Here is a 21546-nt window from a genome sequence, read left to right as displayed (position 1 = left end):
TTGGCATTAAAGCTATGTAACCAATATGTTTTCAATAGTGAGCCGTAGACAAGGCCACTGTTTCTACATAATAGGTCCTACAATGATCTTGTATGTGAGCAGTCAAGCAAGACATCCAATTTGTGGTGACTATACAGCTCAGTCGCCGACAACCATTTGGTACAAAACTAAGCGCAACCCGCGGAAAACAAACCATCATGGAAGTGCTAAGAAAAACTTGAACAAGCTATAGGGCCTAAAAAACAACTATAAAAGCAATTTCAAGCACTTCTTGTCTTTCAAGGTTTATCATTTATCTGATGCAATGTGACAAAGTTAACAACCTAAAAACCGGTTGCAATTGTTTAATAGCGAAGTGGTTTGAAAGCGATTCGAATTCAATACACCTCATTCGAACAGGTTAAACGCGAGAACAATTGAGTGCGCCAGTGCTCCTCTTGCACATGAAAAGGGAGAAGCGATTGGGCGAAGCGAATTCGAATTCGAATTCGTTCTACACGTACAAATTTACGTGTGCAGAACATCTTAGATGCTCCATAACACGTTTAGCGAATGAAAACACAAAATCAATCACCCGGACGTGGGCGCTGTTGAGCTGTTCTAGTTATGAGTTAATGGTCGATGAGCAATTGGGGCGGGTGATTGGCAGCATTGGCCATGTGTCCGACCCATATACCAAGAAGAAAACCTGATCAGGATTCGTGGCGAGGATATCCTGGGTTAAACCTCGATGTGGTAAAAAAAGATAATCAATTGGCAACATCATTTAAGAAGCCCCGACCCATCTAGATTCGTAGCCGAAATAATCTGGATTCGAATCTCGGTGTGATCAAAAATTCGAAAAATAAAAAATTTAACCTGTTTTGATTCACGTTAAAATCGCATCGCATAACTTGACGTTGTTTCTCTTTACCGTTCACGATATTCATTCTGTAGTTGTTTGCAATAGGTATTGTAAAAAGGGACAGCACAGAAAAAGTAACCGAACTGAAATCACCTTCCATAGAGGTTACCGATTCTTGTCTGTTTACGTTAAGTGCAGCTATCCTGCAAGAACCTTAAAACACTGCAATATTTTATTTGGTATCTATAATCGTGCAATCAAAATTATGGCATCACTGACGATAAACAGTACACCAGTTAATGTGAAACAATCGTTTTGTTGGCAAGATTTTTTCAGCAAAAAAGTACTTCAGTCCGTCGCATTTTTGTTAAAAACCCTTCACATAAAATGCGCTTGAATTTCTTCTAACGTTTTTCCCTTGGTGTCGGGCACATAAAAGATTTGGAAAAGCAAGAAACAAGCATGAAACACTATCGCTTTGTAAAAAGTGCTACTTCGCGATATTAATAAATTCATGGTGTATTTGTATGTTGATGTTTGTGTGAAAAGTACCACATGTACTAGTAAGCAACCAGTCAACTGCAGGTACGCGATTGAATAAATTTTCTCAGTCGGACAAATATTAAACATTGACTCAAATATGATTTCTTGAAACCTCAACAAAATCTATTTTGTTCGTTCCCGTGGCATTCGCTTGCGATTGTTGGCGTTTGCGTTATCGCACGAAACACCTTTTGTTGTTGCTCAACCATTTTGTCAAGTTATATCCTCCACGTCGCGACAATGCGCAGACCTTCTTCACTAACTAAATTCCTACCGAGATGGTGGAGACTTACGTTTAGCAGTCTTTATAGCAGCCAAATATGAAAACTCCTGTTCCGTTTTGTTCTTGTGCGTTTCAGCGCTTTGCAGTGATCATAAAAGTACGATATGATTCTCCATGTTGTCAACAAAAAATGCAGAAATGATAATTCTCATCTTCCTGACACAGTTAAACAAATGAAAAAGTCAAAAAAAGCAGCGAGAGACCTTTATAAATCTGTTTGTGTTGATAATCCAGTACGAAATGCATTTCACACATCCCATAGAAAGCAGCAACACAAAACCAATTTCATAAAAACGCACAAAAAAAACACCTAAATCTTAACCAAGTTAACAGCATCTTTCCCTATGAACTGCATCTTGCCGATCACATAATATATATTTTTACCTACGACATCTGGGCACAGTCGCCACAACTTCCTTCTGACCGATTTGCTGGCGAAAGCGTTTGAGCGCCTCTAGTGGGCTCAGTTCCCTTTTTAAGGCCGGAAAGCATATCTTGCTCGGCGAGTGAAATGTTTAAGTTAGCGCCAGCCTTATTAATTTTATTGAAGCATTTGTGGTTTAGGATCTGTATTTATTGCTTACTTTATACACGCACATGTTATGACAGCTACAACGCAAAAATTGTAAAGCGAATTAAAAGCAAAATGGTCGCAAATCATAAACGGCAAAATTATGTACACCATTTTATACAAAACGCAGCAACACAATTCAATGCCAATTAGCAAATCAATTAGTCAAACTACCAATGTTAAAACTAATGTATATCAAGATGTACAGTTAAACCTTTAAGCAATAGTTTTCAAATTTGCAAATCCAGGTGTGCATGAACCCATTACTCGCTGGAGCGACCATTCTTTCGGTTTTGTGGCGAAGCGCATTTTCTGCACATCCGCTTGGACCCACCAAGATTCAAACCATAATTTAACATTCCTGAAGAAAACGTGGACGTCTTGAAGGGTTTGGACAAAGATTGTTTTGTGAAACAAATTCACGTTTTCCCATTTTGCTAAATTAGATTTTAATTCCGATTTTAAAGCTGCATGTTCTTCCTTCCTAATATCAGCTGGCAAGTTTGCTGTGAAAGCCTTGCCTATGTTTTCCACTTCGTCATAACATATTCCCATCTGGGAACCGGTCATTTTTGTACCAGAAAGCATCTAATAAAGAGTAGGAATTTTGATTAATGTTTATTTTACGCAAGTTTGGACAACAAAAGATATTTTTGTGGAGTTTATAAGGAGTGGAAAAGTAAATACGAACATATTTCCCACCCATTGCATGTCTTCATTCCATTTTTTCAAAAGGAGTTGTAATAGAACTGATGATCTTTTTCGTTGAAAATTCTGGCATAAATAGATAAGCGTATAATTATTAAATTACAAATAATTTTCCCAGTACCTAATTCTCACCAAGTACAATTCATTGTATTTTTGCTGTGTTTCTATCCACTTTTCAACTGTTTCCTTTGGACAAAGAGAAAGTATTTCCTCGGTATTTGGCGAACTTCTCCATTTATTTAAACTTTTTCCGGAAATGGAAAACATGGCTTCAACTCGAAACATCTTAAAAATTATACTGCAATAATCTGTTTGGCAAATGAACAGAAATAATTTATTTTGTGTTTACTTACCGATGTTGTATCAGCAATATTTTGCTTGCCCAAAGAACGAATGCTTTGCATTGCCTTTTCCAATTCAACACGATTCTTTGTCTGTGAAAAATGCATGTAAGTGCTTATATTCCTGCAGAAAAGAACACAGGAATGTAATGCCCCACGTATTCTTTCAGATTATATTGAACGACATTTTGATCACTGGAGGTTAAAAACTGGTCCAAGTAGTGTTTAGCGATGTTGTCCATTGCAGAATCAAGTTTTCGTTTGAAATGATCCTGCCACGTTGCTGGAAGTTTGCTCAGATGATCAACAACAAAATCGTCCATCGTTTGTTTTTTTATACTCAGGACGTTTTTCTCAAGTTTGCCTTTATTTTTGACCTATGTAAGCGAAAAGGAAACAAATGCAGCAGGCCTTTGGCTTTTCATGTACAAATTTTTCTCACCTTTTCTTGAAAATTTTGAAGCACATTTTCAGATTCCTTCAAAACAGCGATAGCAGTATTTACCTACAACATACACAGTTTCTTGCATTGGACGTGGCATAAAATATTCGTAAATTGCTATCACATATTGATAAAACGTTTGTGTGTGTGTGTGTATTTCTCAGTCCGACAAGTTTCATACCCTACTGTGTTTCATGTTTGACTAAACTTGTTTTCTTTTGCAATAAACTTGTTTCAACGTTTTTGAAAAATTAGGCTACGCTCTAAAGTGCATTTAACAACTGAATAAAGAAAAAAAAATTTTGTTTTTACCTTTTGTAGTTCATTATCCTCCAAAAATACCCTTAATAATAGGTCAAGTTTCTTTTCCAGTTTAATCAGCAGTTCTGTTTCAAATGTTTTGTCAACCACTTTGTCGCCTGCAGTGTACTTGAACAGTTTTATTGCGTTGTTTTTTATTTCACCAAACTCTTCCTTTATTCTATCAGCAGACAAGAAGCGACATTGTTTCACGTGTCTTCCGTATATTCTCTAAAGTCATTCGATTAGCGTTACCCTGTTTGTAACGTACTGTTCTGTTTGCACACAAACCTTATACTCATCAAGGCATGCATCGAAGCAGTCTTCCATCAACAAACGGTATAGCTCCCACACACCTTCCTGTGCATAAAAAAATAAATCGAATGAACCAGATATTATCTATTCATCCTAATGCCAAGGTTTTTAGTTGACAAACAAAATATTGTTCCTGCAAATATAAAAGCAGCACAATACTACATTGCCAACAACCTTAAAATGTATACAGCCAATATACCCTTGAAATATTGTTGAGATTTTCTGCAATAAAGATTCTTTCTTCCAGACTCTTTTCCAAATCAAGTCGACTTTGTGAAACAAAGTGCTGTAATTCAGGCTTTAGTCTGGTGTTAAACATTCTCATCACTATATTAACAATTTTTGAATGAGTATTTTCCAAAACTTCTTTGGACATGTATTTGTTTTCAGCTGAGGCGACCTGAAAAACAAGCATACTAGAAAGTTTAAAGCAGTTATGATTAATCGCCGACAGACCTGTATTTCTGTGTAGAAAATATCTTCGCTGCTCTTCACAAGATTTGCAACAATTGTTGTCGATAATGCCTGAATATAGTCTCAAAAGTGAAAGAAATAGTTTTAATAATAACACACATAAAACCTGAAAGATTCCCTTTGGATCCAATAGGTTTTTTTCAATTTTTTCCGAAATTGCTATTGCCATATTGATAATATCCTCTCCTTTGAGCGTCGTATCATTAAGTTTCTTTACTTGGATTTCCTCAAACATTTTTTTTAGTACTTTGTCAGTTGCTTCCAAAAACATTGAGTCAATATCTGTGTTTAAAAATATTTCAAAATAGTTTTCAAACCAAAACAAACGTACAAAACTGTAATTGATGTGAGGGAACTGTCATTTAATGATAAGTGTTGGAGAAAGACAGAAATACATAAGTTGTATCAGAAATATTGGGATATAGCAAATAAAATATGGTTCTTCGTTTTCTAGCTTGTGCATTTGGTGAAACATTAGGCATAAAAATGCATAAGAATATATAACATACCTTTTATACTAGCTTTAGTGTTGGTTTCGTTTCTCCATGTTATTTTATTTCCAGGGTGCGGAAGCAAAGCACAATTTACTTCTTTGAAAGATGTTTGGATATTTCTGCATAAAGATTGATGCTCTGCAGACTTTTTTTTATGTTGTTGCATTTCTTTCTTTAGATGGAGTCTACCACCTTCAAAACCGAGTTCATATCCTGCGTTTTGCCAATCCCTCACAAGAAAGAGCAACGTCTACCGATTTTAACAATACATTGTTAATGATTTTGGTGCGTTAAAGGCAAGATTCGTCGCTCAATATTACTTTAAAATCAACCATCTTACTTGGTAACTTTCACACAGGTTTGCACCAAACACATGACTTCCACAATCTGAAAACGTCTGAATACAAATATTAGATTAAAAAGTTATTATCTATGTATGTCAAAACCGACCTTCAGTTTATTCAAATGTGATGAATCTATCATGCCCGTTACATTGTAAATCTGGCATGAACTTAAAAAAGTACTTAAACAGAACACAACAGAATCGGAAAACTCCGAATTTTTCCCGTCAAAAACACCTTGTGTATCCATGAGAAACACAGCTATCTGTAGATGCAAAAACATACATATTACCGCAGTATATTTTTTTCACGTGATTGTGTAATGCTGTTGTTTTTACTAACTACAACACTAAACAAGGAACAGACCCACAAGGTGAAACTACACATTATAGATTGAAAATCGTTTTTGAATATATTCTATTTGAAATATTTATTATCCTGAGGAAGCCCATAGCTGAATAGCAAGTAAAACGTCGATCAATAAAAGTTACGTTTAATTGTGCCAGAAGAACAGATTATTAGAATAAATTCTATTCAGCTGCAAACCTTTGGGTGTTCGTTACTTTTTAGCCAAAACGGTTCACTCCAAACCAATATTCCTTCAGTGTGAGACTCAGTTCCCGGGCGCCAATCAAAATACTTGTTTAGTTCGGCATCTTTGTCCTTTGTCCACTCGTCTTCCTGTATCAGAGGTTCAAGTTTAAAGGAAACTGAGGCAAATTTAACAAAATAAATGTACAAAACATTTTCGGAAATATAATGCACAAACTTTCTTTAAATGCATTTGACGGTGATGTCCTGTTTGATAAAATATGTTGGCATATGAACTAACCTGGCTTTTCACAAGAAAGTCCAAGTATCTTGATACCAAGTTCATAAAAAAGGACTTTCCCTTTCTTAAGCATCCTGCAATTGAATAGATTGCAACAGGGGAGTTTCGAACATCGTTTCTTCCAAACACTTTTTCGATTTTATTTTGGTCAATCACGTGCACATATTCCTTGTTTACTTCTTTCTTCGTTGTTATTGTAACCGCTTAAATACGACCAGACTAGTTTAAAAATTTTATTTAGTGTAGTTATTAAGAAGAAAGTCATTATACATCAACATATGCTAGGGTAGATAATGTTTAATACTACATTTGCATACAGTTACTTACCACAAGGCGCACTTGGAAGCGCTTGCTGTACGCTTCGAAACATGAGATCACTTCACAAAATAAAGCTCCTATAACTAATAACATGAAGGGTCAAATAAAAGTTTTGGACATATCACATAAACATGGATATCCCAAGCTAGAGTTTTTTTTGCCAGCAAGCGATTTGCCGTTGTGTAAAATTTTCAACTTTAGTCGACAGAGCACAGTGGCCCTACGTGTCCAGGATAATATAATGAACTGATGATTTTTTCGATGTCGATTTAACCCGTCAAAAAAAGCGCTTCCACTTAGCATGGATGCAATGCCAGTGAAACCTGAAAATGTCATTTATAATAAACATGCAAATCATCTATGCTTGACCTCCAGCAAAATTCTTCAATATTTAAATCCCACCACTGCTATAAACTGTATATAAGTTGTAACAATAAACACAAAACGCGAATTGTACCGCTAATTGAGTCTTATGTCAATCAAAATTACAGCTGTAACCAGTGTTGGTGGCAAAAAGTAGCACAACGACATCATACAATAATCACAACAAATTTGCAGTATATTTTGCAACCCTGTCAGCTCACTACTGAAATACAGCAATAAAAAACTAGTAGGTATTTCTTTTTCCGTCCACAAACCTACTTCCCTTTCGCGCAAACCAGCTCTGTCGAAATTAAGGATACGCTTGACTGCATGACATGGGCGACTGAACAAAACCACATTCAAGATCACATTCCGCTTCGTACATTGCGCAGCTGGATTTCCTCGGTCAAGATCCTATACGACCAACACCTCAACGATTGGCATTAAAGCTATGTAACCAATATGTTTTCAATAGTGAGCCATAGAAAGGTCCACTGTTTCCACATAATAGGTCCTACAATGATCTTGTATGTGAGCAGTCAAGAAAGACATCCAATTTGTGGTGACTACAGCACAGTCGCCGTCAACCATTGGGAACAAAACTAAGCGCAACCCTCGGAAAACAAACCATCATAGAAGTGCTAAGAAAAACTTGTACAAGCCATAGGGCGTAAAAAAAACAATTATAAAAGCAATTTCAAGCACATCTTGTCTTTCAATGTTTATCATTTATCTGATGCAATGTGACAAAGTTAACAACCTAAAAACCGGTTGCATTTGTTAAAAAGCGAAGTAGTTTGAAAGCGATTCGAATTCAATACACCTCATTTGAACCGTTTAAACGCGAGAACAATTGAGTGCGCCAGCGCTCCTCTTGCACATGAAAAGGGAGGAGCGATTGGGCGAAGCGAATTCGAATTCGTTCTTCACGTACAAATTTACGTGTGCAGAACATCTTAGATGCTCCATAACACGTTCAGCGAATGAAAACACAAAATCTATTACCCGGACGTGGGCGCTGTTGAGCTGTTTTAGTTATGAGTTAATGGTCGATGAGCAATTGGGGCGGGTGATTGGCAGCATTGGCCATGTGCCTGACCCATATACCAAGAAGAAAACCTGATCGGGATTCGTGGCCAGGATATCCTAGGCTCAAACATCGGTGCGGTAAAAAAAAATATGAGCAATTGGCAACATCATTTAAGAAACCCCGAGCCATCTGGATTCGAATCTCGGTGTGATCAAAAATTCGAAACATAAAAAAAATTTAACCTGTTTTGACTCACGTTAAAATCGCATCGCATTCTCTTCACCGTACACGATATTCATTCTGCAGACATGATTTAATTCCAAAGTTCCTGTTAACGTTTGATGGAGACATAAGGCTTTTGTAAAAGTGTCTTAACAATACCTAATTGTGACGTAAAATACCTGGTCCGAGGTATCCCCGTGTCCGAGGTATCCCCGGTCTCCCCTATATAACCTGAAAGTGAAATAATTTTTCAAGAATTGTGCATTTTCCTTTATTTTTAACGATTAGAGTTCGCAAAAATTACTATTCAATTCCATCTACCAGTTCTGCAGCCTCCAAATGTTTGAAACTAAGTCTGTTGTGTGTGTTCTTTACCTACGACTACTGGTTTTGAATCCGCGAGCAGAGTTATTCATCAGTTGAAGAACACGTTTCAGTATCAATTAGCGTTTGTTAAATTGTCAAAGCGCGTAAATGACTTCGAGTTAATGTTTAAGAATGAAAACACGTGACTGAATTGTAGCAAGTTAGTTACCATAAAACGTGCTTTTGTGAGATAATGATAAATACTAGACTGACTGAGCGAGTAACTGCTGTGCTATAGGCAGTAAGTTAAGTGGCAGAGACTAGTTGGGTGGCAGATTGAATGTGAACAGGTCACACGTGTTTAACAAGTTGCAATGAAAAGGGTCAGTCGTTGAACCGGATGCCAGAAGGCTGTGGGACTACTACAGGAAAGCCTCTGTCTGCATCCTTCGTTCCGTCCGACGTTCCAGAAGTATTCGATATTTCCTCTGAGTAATATTGGCGATTATTTACACAATTCTTCTAGCGCCAGAGGCTGAAAATCATACAATCGTATTAACGAATACGGAAATCGGCGGTCATTACAAGTCGAGTTTTGTGACGTGTTTTTTGCTGATCTGAAACTGATTTTGATGAAACAACACGACACAAATCATATTCGAGCTTGGTTTATTTGAACCCATTGCATTTCAGTGCAAAGTTGAAAATTAAATAACAGTTTATCACTCATTTTGCTATAAATCTTATCAACTTTTTCCTCAAATTTTTATCGTTTAATTGTGACTGTCATTTTGCTGTGGATTTATTGTTTTAACAATTCAGTGCAGGACTTTTCAATTGGCTAAATTTATAAACCACATTATACATTATACAGTGCGCTGCAACGTGTCATGAAACACATACATACCGCTCCACTATTGCCAACACCTTGGGCGTTTGCTTAATAGACGGATGAAATGCCAAAAAGCTACAGTTAAATGGCCCCTAACTAATTTGCAAAGGTTTTGAAAACCAGTATCACGCTGGTTAGAAACCCTTGATGAATTGTTTGAAAGAAAACCATACCCATTATTTCTACATAAAGTAGTGTAATGTTCGTAGGCACATACAAAGTGAGTTTAATATTAGAGATAATTTTTCAGCATTCTGAATGAATTTACTAACAACAAGTTCAAATTAGTCGTACTAGTTGATACGTGCTTAATAGGAAAATTTGAATGAAGATTAAGGCTATCTTACCTCTGATATTAAAGTTGTAAAACATGTAGCATACAACGATCGACAAAGTATGTTGCACTTTACTTTGTGCATAGCTATATTTTTGGTCATATAGTCTGATCTTATTCGATTATGAATGATTCTTCCAAATAATACGTACAATTTTATTCTTACTAAGTTCCGTTTGACGGGGCACAAGACAGGCACGATAACTTATCTCTTGTTACATAGTAGTTCACGTGGCAACCATACAGAATACCAGGAACAGTACTTGGAAAAAAAACATTTGAAAGGAAGAAAGGAAATGACAAAGTTCCGCGAAAAATTTCAACAGCATTTGAAGACACATACACTGTGTTTACGCTCGCGTTGGCACAGTTGTTCCCGATGACGAAATGTCATGACTATTTGGCATAGATTAAAATCTAACTATCAATCCATATAGCATCACCAACGATTCTTAAAAACATATTGCATGAGACATATATTATCAGTATACGATATTTTGTGTTGTTTAAGTTCCTTGAAATCTTTATCTGACATGTTGCAATCCGCTGGGTTTTTTCTTTTGTCAAGAGCAAGTTAGACGGTGCAAATCCCGAGGCTGTGTTGAAAAGGTTTAACTACATCTTCACGATGTTTCTCCAGTGTGGATCCGACGGTAAATGTTCACGATACATTCCTTGCAGAAAAAGTCTATTACATATGTTGCAAGCTTTTTAATGATTTCTCCCTATGAGTATGAGTTTGAAGGTGAACAATGTTTTTTCAAAAATATCACATTTGAACGGTTTTTCTCCAGTATGAATTCGAAAGTGCGTTCTGAAATTGTGTTTTTCAGAAAAAGATTTATTACATATTTCACATTTAAACGGCTTTTCTCCAGTATGAGTTCGAAAATGAGTTCTTAAACTGGAATTTGTTTCGCCTATTTCGTCATTTTTGACACTATTTTCAAATCAATCAGTTCCTTATCGATATATACTGAAAGCTATAATGTGGGAAAACAAGGCGTTCATTACAAAACATGAATCATCCTCCTTCAAATCAGGGAGTTTCCTGATATTTTGCAGCATGTTTAATATACACCATAACAAATCACTTTAGCACGACAAAAATCATATGATTTCCACAAAAGTTTTTTGTCAGCGCAATTCCTGAAATCGTCACTAAAATCTTCAATATATGGACAATGCTTGTTAAGTGACTTTGGAAATCGATCCCCATTCTTTTGCAATTTGCCTGGACGATACTTAAAGTGTCGAAAATCGACAATTATACGAAAAACATACCTTTCAAAGAAATCAAATCGGTGATTTTGTGCCTTTTGATAGTTTGCACAAAACCTGTTGTTGTTGAATTCTTTTTAATCAGTCGACAGCTAAACCATTAGGAAACCATTCACTAAACAAACACCGTCTAAATTTTTTAGGCATGTGCAATTTAACACAAGAAATTCCCCACAGTTCGCTAACTAGTTTCGTTGCCTTATGTGATGTGCACACAGATGGCTACTGTTTCGTCCTGAGTCACACTAAGCTTTACTGATGAGACCTAATGTGCAAAAACAGTGGCCATCTGTCTTAATTTCACATAATTCATGTCATTGGCTCCATCTTGCTTAGTTTGGTGGCGTTCGAAGCGTGCAAACCTATATATTCTGTTAGTGAAGAGTTGTCCACAACAAACTACCCATCCGAAAGATCGTTGTGTCCTGCTTAGAACGGTTTAGCGAAAGATATTCAGAGCCTAAACAAAGAAGAGTGTTCTTTACTTTTTGTTTTGTCAACCAGTGTAATGACGGTGTTAAAGATATCATGGAATATAACCTACAGAATCCTAGAGGAAGCCCATTGAAATTTATACACGAGATCAAGAAATGCATTGTGACCAAAAACTTGCTACGTGTCGAAAAAATTAATACATCGCACCCCATTTCCTCGTGCGTGTTACGATCAAGTCTCCATTTTAACTTCCCTTGCTTGTGTAAATAGTTCTCTTGTAACTTTCTTTGGAAAATATTCTGACTCGCCGCTTAAAAGACCAGGCACCAATCCAGATTAAACAGTGTTCGAAAACCTTGTGCTCAAAGAATTTTTTGCGACTTGGGAACTGAATGGATGACTTTGGATTGTGTCAACAAAAATAATGAACAGAAAAATGAATGAGCAGAAAGCACCAAAACTTGTGGAAATTCAAACGGAGAAATCCCAGCAAACAAGTCATATTTTATTATTTTTAGCTCTGATGCGAAATAATCGACATATTGTCAAAAATATACCGACTGCACGAGGATATGTAAACGTAGCCTTCTAACTGAGTGTTTAATTACGGTTTAAGCGAAAATCCAATATCACCCTTACACAGCCGGAACTATAATGCTCTGCAGCGACACCTTCCGACAATTTTAATTTCTTCTTTTGTAGGTTAAATATTTTAAATGACGATGCATTTCTTGATCTTGCATATAAATTTATATGGATTTCTTCTGGGATTCTGTAGGGTATATTCCATACTATCTTAAACACCTTTCATTACACCACTCTTTAACAAAACAAAAAGTGAAGAAAACTTCGTCGTGGCTCATGATGTCTTTCGCTAAACCGTTCTAAACAGGACACAACAGTTCTTTCGACTTGGTAATTTGTTGTGGTCAATCCTTCACTGTCAGAGTGTATAGACCTGAAATTGCACGCTTGTAACACCACGAAACTAAGCAAGATGGTGACCACTGAGACTCAAGTCGAAACAGTGGTCATCTGTTTGCATCACAAGTCAACAAGGCTAGTTAGCGAACTCTGGGTAATTCGTCTGTAAATTTGCACTTGCTCAAAAAGTATTACATTTTTTCTTAGGTAAACGGTTTCCTAGTGTGGTTTAGCTGCAGAACCATGATGAAAAAGAATTCAACAACAACGGGTTTTGTGCAAACTATCAAAAGGCGAAATCACGACATTGATTTCTTTAAATAAACGTTATTAGTTGCTTTATAAAATTCTGTACTGAAATCGTACGATTGTCGATATGACGAACGATTTTCGATATGTTGCTTTATCGATGTTGAAGATTTGAGAGACGATGTTAGGAATTGCGCTGGCAAAAAATCTTTCGTGGAAAATATACGAATACTGTTGTAAAATTCTTTGTCAGTTTGTTTATTAAACATGTTGCGAAACATCAGAAAACGTCCTGATTTAAAGGAAGATGTCTCATGTTTTGTAATGAACGACTTGTTTTCTTTTAATTTCAAAAGAATAGTGTCATAAAATGATCAAATATGCGAAAAATATTCCAAAGCTTTATTTGTAAACAACACATGTGAGGACATATTTCAATGTCAAAAGTGTCACATTCAGATGTTAAAGATCTTCGTCATTAATTTCGTCCAGTTTTATTGCGTTGTGTTCACAGTGAGACGGATTTGTCAATATTTCGGTCTCTGAATTTGCCACTCCTTTGTACACCTTATACAATAAATTGGTTAAAAAGCACAACATGAGCATGGATTACACAGTTACAACAGTTGGCATAAAAAACGTACTGGAATACATTACAAAGATTTAATTTACCTGCACTGCAACAAATACGAGCAGTAGGATCACCACGATTCCCGAAAGCACGTAAAGCGTCAACTTTATAATTATGGTTCCGCCTGACGCTGACGGTTCTTTCTTTTTCCTCGAAACAAAGTTTGGCGGAAGTTCTAAACCGAAAGTTTGTCACATGCCAGTAGGGGTAATTAGATTAGATTATTAGATTAGATCAATTATTCATCAATGCTGCTTGATTTGTATTTGTAAATCAATCTACACTATTGCACAAAAGGTTGTTGATAGCTTTGGTTGTAAGCTCAATACACCCTCTTTTACATTTAAATAAAAATTTGCAAAGTAGTTTTTACCAACGCAGTTTCCATCTTGGAGGCCCATGTAGGAAGGACATGTACATTGAAAACTACCCACTGTGTTTTGACATTCCATGTAGTCACCGGTGCAAGGTTTCTTCTGTGGGTCGCTACATTCGTCGATGTCTTCAAGGCAAAAGTGTTTTATTAAATCATAACTGAGATCAAAGAATAAAACCTTAATAAACCATTTTGAAAATGGATGGTGGCATAGGTGTGACAAGCCCTAACTGTACTGTATTTACATCATTACTATTAAATTGTTACGGAAATCCCCAATAAAACGTGATATTTTTGATGAATGAAACGCAAACTAAACTCAAGGATAACGTGTGTTTTAAAGCAGATGTTTAATTTTTTGTGTTGGTTGATATTGGTGAGGACTTATAGTAGTTATTTTTTATGTTGAATGTTTCGTTTCAAATCACCAGTTGCCGAACAAGCAAACATAAGCAAGTTTAATTCTTACCAACACAAGTCCTTCCGTCCCCGGACATTCCTTCATTGCAGAAGCATTTGTACGAACCGAACGTGTTTTCGCAATTTGCGTTGACAGCGCACCCGGCATTCCCTTGCTGGCACTCGTTAACATCTGTTCAACAAAATATAACAAGCAAATATTTCTGAAATAATGCATACTTTTTCCATGCTAAAGTCGCCCGCTTTACAACCGCTTAACTTAGCAATTTCAGCTATTACATTGCGTGGGCTCACAAAACAGTGTCCAAAATTGTTGAATACTTAATTGAAAAATGTGAACTGTGTTTTCAAACCTAACATTAACTATCGAATAACCATCACTATTTTGTCAGTACGAACCAGAACATAGCCCAAATTGAGACACGAAGCCAGTCAGACATGGACATGAATAATTTCCTTTAGTGTTGACACATATGGTGTTGTCTGGGCAGAGAGCAGTGTTTGCTTCACACTCATTAATATCTGGACGAATAAAATACATAATTCCAAAGTTGTATCATTAACTATGTTGACCTAAAATTAAAATTAGGAATCTAATATCATGAATGCTTGCTCTTGTTTTGTCGTCTAATTAAAATTACTGTTAATAGTGTAAGGATTCTGCAGGCGATTTTATTTAAATGATCAAAAAAGGACCAGTGGCATACCTAAGCAGACTGTTCCATTTCCTGAAAATCCATGCTCGCACATGCAAAAAAAACTTCCATCAGTGTCAACGCATCGACCGTTTTGGTGGCAATTTGAAATCTCGTTTATGCATTCATCAACATCTGTAACAGAAGGTTTAGAATTAGTTGTTATTCGAGCCAAAACTTGTATTGCATGGAAGAACAAACCGCGTATTGAATGCTTAAACACTAAGTAACCAATATAGAAGTAAACATGTTTTTTCAAAAAGTTTCGGTGTTTTTCACAATGAATTGCAACACGAGCCAAAAACCTACTTTCACATTCCATGTTGCTGTTTTTCTGGTAGCCTGGGTCGCAATCACATTGGTAACTTCCTTCTGTGTTGATGCACACTGATTTCAAGGGGCATGAACTATTTCCTTGTTGCGTGCACTCGTCAACGTCTGGAAATGCAGACAGCCACGTAATTGCTACCATTGCTGCAAATTACTCATTTACTGTGCTGATCTTTCAAAATTCCAAGAGTTTTGTAACACTTTTAAAAGCTTTTGAAGCTGCAGATTACTTATTACATCACAAAAAAATTCATTGCCACTTTTCTATTGCAGATATAACAAACCACATAATTAAACAAAATACCTTGATCGCAACACAGACCGCTCCACCCTGGTTGACATAAACATCCTGAAGCAGTCGCAGTTGCTCCATTGTAACAAATCACTTCACAACTCTCAACTTCCTGCAGGGTCGGGCACACCTTCCCTCCACACGTGTTATTAGTGATCACTGATCTGTTCCTGACTTTGTTGTTCGTCACACCACATGTTTGTGGACAAACGCTCCAGTTTTCCCAATCCGATACAGTGCAGTTCACTAAACAAAAATTTGTCCTCCTGATTCTTTGCAGACAGAGTGTTATTTGGGTTTCGATTTCAAGATTTTGACACGAATTTCTGAACTGTTATTCAGCTATTCCGAGACAACATACCAGAACAACACTGAGAGTTGCATTTTTGTTCATCCCTGTGATCACCAACGCATTCCGCCCCGTTGCAGGTCTTGTTCAAGTGAATATTTCTTTCCCGTACCTTAGAGCCTGTGCCGCAAGTTTTGCTGCATCTGGACAAATTATCAACTAATTTTTAGCATCATATAAACTTGATTATCGCTAATTTATACATCCTATGAAGCAATGCAGTGTCAAACTTTGATAGTAATTGTTTTCCAGAAAATTGCCTTCAGAGAAAACGAATCATTACGGTAACATTTAGATGGGTACAAGAGCCAAAATAAATACTAACTCTCCCCAAGCTGACCACTGGCCCCACACACAATCTTCAGGACAACAAACATCATTGCACGTTCTCTCTTCCATGAAGCTGCCATTGCAAGGGGAACCACCGCATGTTTGCGTCACACTGACACTTCTCAACCTTGATTGCGTTCCTTCAAAGAAACAATTTTGTTACGTTTTTTTTTCAATCTATGCCAGAAAGCATACCAAATAACTACCAACCATTCTGGCACGTTTTGGAGCAGATTGTCCAAACACTCCAATTGTTCCAGACACATTTGACTGGACAACAATTTTGATTACAGATTCTGCAAATAATTGTTTATTGTTATAGAAAGTAGTAATGAGCAGTAAATTTTTAGCAAATTAGGAACAGGGAATCTAACAAATGGGAAGCTGAGTGATATCTGGTGCCAACACAAAATCGCCACATTCCCACTCATGACAAGTACCAAACACCATGCATTTCTATTCAATAAACACTTACTCTGACTCATATAATTGAACTTCACATTCGAATCCCCCATGCTGTGCTTCCACGTCAACCTTTCTTGATCTGAACCTGGATCCACCACCGCAGGTAACATTGCAGTTGCCCCACACACCCCAGTTACCCCAGACACAATCCACAGGACATGGGTGTGTGTTACACGGTGTTGAATCAATACCTAAACCATTGCAGGATCGTCCGCCACACGCTAGCTCCACAGAAACTTGGCGTTGACGGTGTTTTTGGCCTCCACCGCATGGGACAGAACACTCGCCGAAATCACTCCACTCTACCCACTGGCAGTCGATGGGACAGCAGTGAGTGTTACAGAATTGTGACGAGGTATCTTCGCCCAAACATCCTTGACCACCGCAGTCAGCTGCAACCACAACCTGTCGATTGCGATATTGTGTGCCGTTACCACATTCAATGGAACAATCCTTAAATTTACTCCACTGTCCCCACTGGCAGTTAACCGGACAACATTGGGTGTTGCATCTTTGCGACTGCTCGGTTGGTCCTGTGCAATTTAAACCTCCATGCCTTACGTATCGAGCAATGTTCCTAAGTTTTGTTTGAGTTCCCCCACCACAACTTACAGAGCATTTATCGTAATTGCTCCATTCTCCCCATAAACAATCAACAGGGCAAGGCCGAGTGTTGCAGGATTGGTTAAAGAATGTTTCGCCCGCACATTTTGTGCCACCAAGTTGTTCTTTTACTTGCACCGATCTTGTTTTCATCTTATTTCCGCCACCACAACTCACAGAACATTTTCCAAATTCGCTCCACGCTCCCCAGATGCAATGCATTGGACATGGGTGGGTGTTGCAACTTCTTATGGACATCGACAAGCCGGAACAAGCTAAACCTCCATGCCTGGAACTTACAGAGATATTTCTTGATCTAACCTGTGTTCCCCCTCCGCAAGTGACAGAACATGTCCCGTATTCACCCCACAAACTCCAACGACAATCAATAGGACAAGGCTGAGAATTGCATCTACTTGAAGACGTTGATGGCCCCGAACAAGCTAAACCTCCATGCCTGGAACTTACAGAGATATTTCTTGATCTAATCTGTGTTCCCCCTCCGCAGGAGACAGAACATGTCCCGTATTCACCCCACAAACTCCAACGACAATTGATAGGGCAAAGCTGAGAGTTGCATCTACTTGAAGACGTTGATGGCCCCGAACAAGCTAAACCTCCATGCCTGGAACTTACAGAGATATTTCTTGATCTAACCTGTGTTCCACCTCCGCAAGAGACAGAACATGTCCCGTATTCACCCCACAAACTCCAACGACAATTGATAGGGCAAGGCTGAAAATTGCATCTACTTGAAGACTTCGATGGCCCCGAACAAGCTAAACCCCCATGTCTGGAACTTACATCGATATTTCTTGATCTAACGTGTGTCCCCCCTCCTCAAGAGACAGAACATGTCCCGTATTCACCCCACAAACTCCAACGACAATTGATAGGGCAAAGCTGAGAGTTGCATCTACTTGAAGACGTTGATGGCCCCGAACAAGCTAAACCTCCATGCCTGGAACTTACAGAGATATTTCTTGATCTAACCTGTGTTCCACCTCCGCAAGAGACAGAACATGTCCCGTATTCACCCCACAAACTCCAACGACAATCAATAGGACAAGGCTGAGAATTGCATCTACTTGAAAACGTTGATGGCCCCGAACAACCTAAACCTCCATGCCTGGAACTTACAGAGATATTTCTTGATCTAACCTGTGTTCCACCTCCGCAAGAGACAGAACATGTCCCGTATTCACCCCACAAACTCCAGCGACAATTGATAGGGCAAAGCTGAGAATTGCATCTACTTGAAAACGTTGATGGCCCCGAACAAGCTAAACCTCCATGCCTGGAACTTACAGAGATATTTCTTGATCTAACCTGTGTTCCACCTCCGCAAGAGACAGAACATGTCCCGTATTCACCCCACAAACTCCAACGACAATCAATAGGACAAGGCTGAGAATTGCATCTACTTGAAAACGTTGATGGCCCCGAACAACCTAAACCTCCATGCCTGGAACTTACAGAGATATTTCTTGATCTAACCTGTGTTCCACCTCCGCAAGAGACAGAACATGTCCCGTATTCACCCCACAAACTCCAACGACAATCAATAGGACAAGGCTGAGAATTGCATCTACTTGAAAACGTTGATGGCCCCGAACAAGCTAAACCTCCATGCCTGGAACTTACAGAGATATTTCTTGATCTAACCTGTGTTCCACCTCCGCAAGAGACAGAACATGTCCCGTATTCACCCCACAAACTCCAACGACAATCAATAGGACAAGGCTGAGAGTTGCATCTACTTGAAAACTTCGATGGCCCCGAACAACTTAAACCTCCATGCCTGGAACTTACAGAGATATTTCTTGATCTAACCTGTGTTCCACCTCCGCAAGAGACAGAACATGTCCCGTATTCACCCCACAAACTCCAACGACAATCAATAGGACAAGGCTGAGAATTGCATCTACTTGAAGACGTTGATGGCCCCGAACAAGCTAAACCTCCATGCCTGGAACTTACAGAGATATTTCTTGATCTAACCTGTGTTCCACCTCCGCAAGAGACAGAACATGTCCCGTATTCACCCCACAAACTCCAACGACAATCAATAGGACAAGGCTGAGAGTTGCATCTACTTGAAAACGTTGATGGCCCCGAACAACCTAAACCTCCATGCCTGGAACTTACAGAGATATTTCTTGATCTAACCTGTGTTCCACCTCCGCAAGAGACAGAACATGTCCCGTATTCACCCCACAAACTCCAACGACAATCAATAGGACAAGGCTGAGAATTGCATCTACTTGAAGACGTTGATGGCCCCGAACAAGCTAAACCTCCATGCCTGGAACTTACAGAGATATTTCTTGATCTAACCTGTGTTCCACCTCCGCAAGAGACAGAACATGTCCCGTATTCACCCCACAATCTCCAACGACAATCAATAGGACAAGGCTGAGAGTTGCATCTACTTGAAAACGTTGATGGCCCCGAACAACCTAAACCTCCATGCCTGGAACTTACAGAGATATTTCTTGATCTAACCTGTGTTCCACCTCCGCAAGAGACAGAACATGTCCCGTATTCACCCCACAAACTCCAACGACAATCAATAGGACAAGGCTGAGAATTGCATCTACTTGAAGACGTTGATGGCCCCGAACAAGCTAAACCTCCATGCCTGGAACTTACAGAGATATTTCTTGATCTAACCTGTGTCCCCCCTCCGCAAGAGACAGAACATGTCCCGTATTCACCCCACAAACTCCAACGACAATCAATAGGACAAGGCTGAGAATTGCATCTACTTGAAGACGTTGATGGCCCCGAACAAGCTAAACTTCCATGCCTGGAACTTACAGAGATATTTCTTGATCTAACCTGTGTCCCCCCTCCGCAAGAGACAGAACATGTCCCGTATTCACCCCATGAACTCCAACGACAATTCACAGGGCAAGAGTGAGTATTGCACGAGCGAGAAGAATACGAAAACCCAGAGCAAGACCCTTCGCAAGAATGGGATCTTGTTTTAGAGCGAGATCTAGACTGCGTTCCTCCGCCACAATTGGCGGAGCATGAACCGTAACTCCCCCATGATCCCCAGGCGCAGTTCACCGGACAGCATCTTGTGTTACAAGTCTGTGACGAAGTTGAGCCTCCGTAACAACGACTGCCTCCGCAACTTGCACTCCGGCCGTATCCCCGGGTCCGTGTCCTGATTCCACTTCCACAGCTCGCAGAGCATCCACCCCAACTCCTCCATGATGCCCAATAGCAGTTCACTGAAACAATCATGATGATAATAGTCGAAATGCGATATCTTAAAACACAGAGATTGAATTTTTTTATTACAAAATTTCATTACAGTTATATTCAAAGTACATTTGTTCATAAAGAGTACTACTAACTTCCACTCGGAGTGTAGATTATAATTGTTATATTGCCAATTTCTGTATATTATGTACACGGAATGAGCCAATAATGTTCGTGATACCAAACCGGCCACACTATTAGATCCCAAGCAGTTGCTTGGCGATGGTATTATCCAATACAGTTTGTCTCTAGCCGCTCGTACCTCGTTTGGGACTTAACGCAGCGACATCCAGCGCAAAGAAACTGCAAAGTGAGATCCTCTCTTTATAGCTGATAAGACTGTTGTCAGTCACCAACTGCACTGATGTGTATTGGCAGGTCGAAGCAATGCGCACAACGCTTTGTAGCTAATATCTGTATCGCTATTACGTTCCAACACAACAGCACGTTTTTTTGTAGTCGCATTGATATGTTCATAAATTTAAAACAAATTTAACCTCATTTTCCACTGAACAGCAAATAAGGAGAAACCTATTCTCTGTTTCATTACCTCGACAACATTGGTTGTTGCACGATCTCGAGTAAGGCAAGTTGCAGGAACCGCACTCTCCCTTACTCCGAGTTATTGTTGGATACATTCTTCCACCTCCACAAGGTCGTGAGCAGCTTCCCCACCTCCATTGACAGGGCGTGGTGCTACAATCACTCCAAAACAACCTGCAGAAGTCCAAATTCTGGGGTAAATCGAACATTTTGCTGCAATTTGTATTTCTTTTTGACGGCAAAATTCGATTTACAAACACATCACAAACCTCACTCCGTACAACAACAAACATACTTACCATGCCGATGCGCCATGAATAATTGCCAGCAAACATAAACAAACGAAAAGAGTTTTCAGCATAACTACCGCTGCTTAAAATTTCTGCAGTTTTGCTAA

At 38.7% G+C, this 21546-nt stretch overlaps 2 protein-coding genes across 2 annotated transcripts; both read right to left on the bottom strand.

Annotated features, from left to right (window-relative positions):
- Window positions 1–2238: 2238 nt before the first annotated feature.
- On the bottom strand, window positions 2239–7005 carry LOC145907981 (uncharacterized). Its single transcript, XM_082995133.1, has 17 exons — window positions 6816–7005; window positions 6489–6691; window positions 6203–6337; window positions 5766–5921; window positions 5656–5712; window positions 5331–5565; window positions 4928–5103; window positions 4804–4872; window positions 4547–4747; window positions 4324–4392; window positions 4045–4263; window positions 3733–3795; window positions 3449–3667; window positions 3303–3383; window positions 3082–3234; window positions 2944–3015; window positions 2239–2829 (listed from the first exon to the last, which is right to left on the bottom strand). The coding sequence occupies exons 1-17, from the start codon at window positions 6856–6858 to the stop codon at window positions 2458–2460; spliced, it is 2523 nt and encodes an 840-aa protein (XP_082851259.1). The 5' UTR covers window positions 6859–7005; the 3' UTR covers window positions 2239–2457.
- Window positions 7006–13096: 6091 nt separating this feature from the next.
- Window positions 13097–20556, bottom strand: LOC145909510 (semaphorin-5B-like). Its single transcript, XM_082996899.1, has 14 exons — window positions 20429–20556; window positions 17649–17706; window positions 16741–17207; window positions 16476–16561; window positions 16261–16405; window positions 15948–16078; window positions 15599–15832; window positions 15274–15402; window positions 14977–15099; window positions 14669–14791; window positions 14319–14441; window positions 13847–13975; window positions 13515–13648; window positions 13097–13409 (listed from the first exon to the last, which is right to left on the bottom strand). Exons 1-14 carry the CDS (start codon window positions 20554–20556, stop codon window positions 13305–13307), a joined length of 2115 nt encoding a protein of 704 aa, XP_082853025.1. The 3' UTR covers window positions 13097–13304.
- Between the last annotated feature and the right edge of the window lie 990 nt (window positions 20557–21546).

This window comes from Ascidia mentula, chromosome 7 (assembly GCF_947561715.1).
Source record: "Ascidia mentula chromosome 7, kaAscMent1.1, whole genome shotgun sequence".
NCBI lineage: Eukaryota > Metazoa > Chordata > Ascidiacea > Phlebobranchia > Ascidiidae > Ascidia > Ascidia mentula.
This window is presented reverse-complemented; position numbering and strand designations above follow the sequence as displayed.

What these genes read in the sequence shown, in the direction of transcription:
- LOC145907981 (XM_082995133.1), bottom strand. Translation starts at nt 6,858, where the DNA reads ATGTTTCGAAGCGTACAGCAAGCGCTTCCAAGTGCGCCTTGTG. An exon ending in TTCAAAATTTTCAAGAAAAG is followed by an intron (nt 3,668 to 3,732) that starts GTGAGAAAAATT and finishes TCGCTTACATAG; the next exon opens with GTCAAAAATAAAGGCAAACT. An exon ending in AATACAATGAATTGTACTTG is followed by an intron (nt 3,016 to 3,081) that starts GTGAGAATTAGG and finishes TATTTATGCCAG; the next exon opens with AATTTTCAACGAAAAAGATC.
- LOC145909510 (XM_082996899.1), bottom strand. Translation starts at nt 20,556, where the DNA reads ATGGAGGAGTTGGGGTGGATGCTCTGCGAGCTGTGGAAGTGGAATCAG. An exon ending in CAGTGGTCAGCTTGGGGAGA is followed by an intron (nt 16,079 to 16,260) that starts GTTAGTATTTAT and finishes TAATTTGTCCAG; the next exon opens with ATGCAGCAAAACTTGCGGCA. An exon ending in CCAAGATGGAAACTGCGTTG is followed by an intron (nt 13,649 to 13,846) that starts GTAAAAACTACT and finishes CTTTCGGTTTAG; the next exon opens with AACTTCCGCCAAACTTTGTT.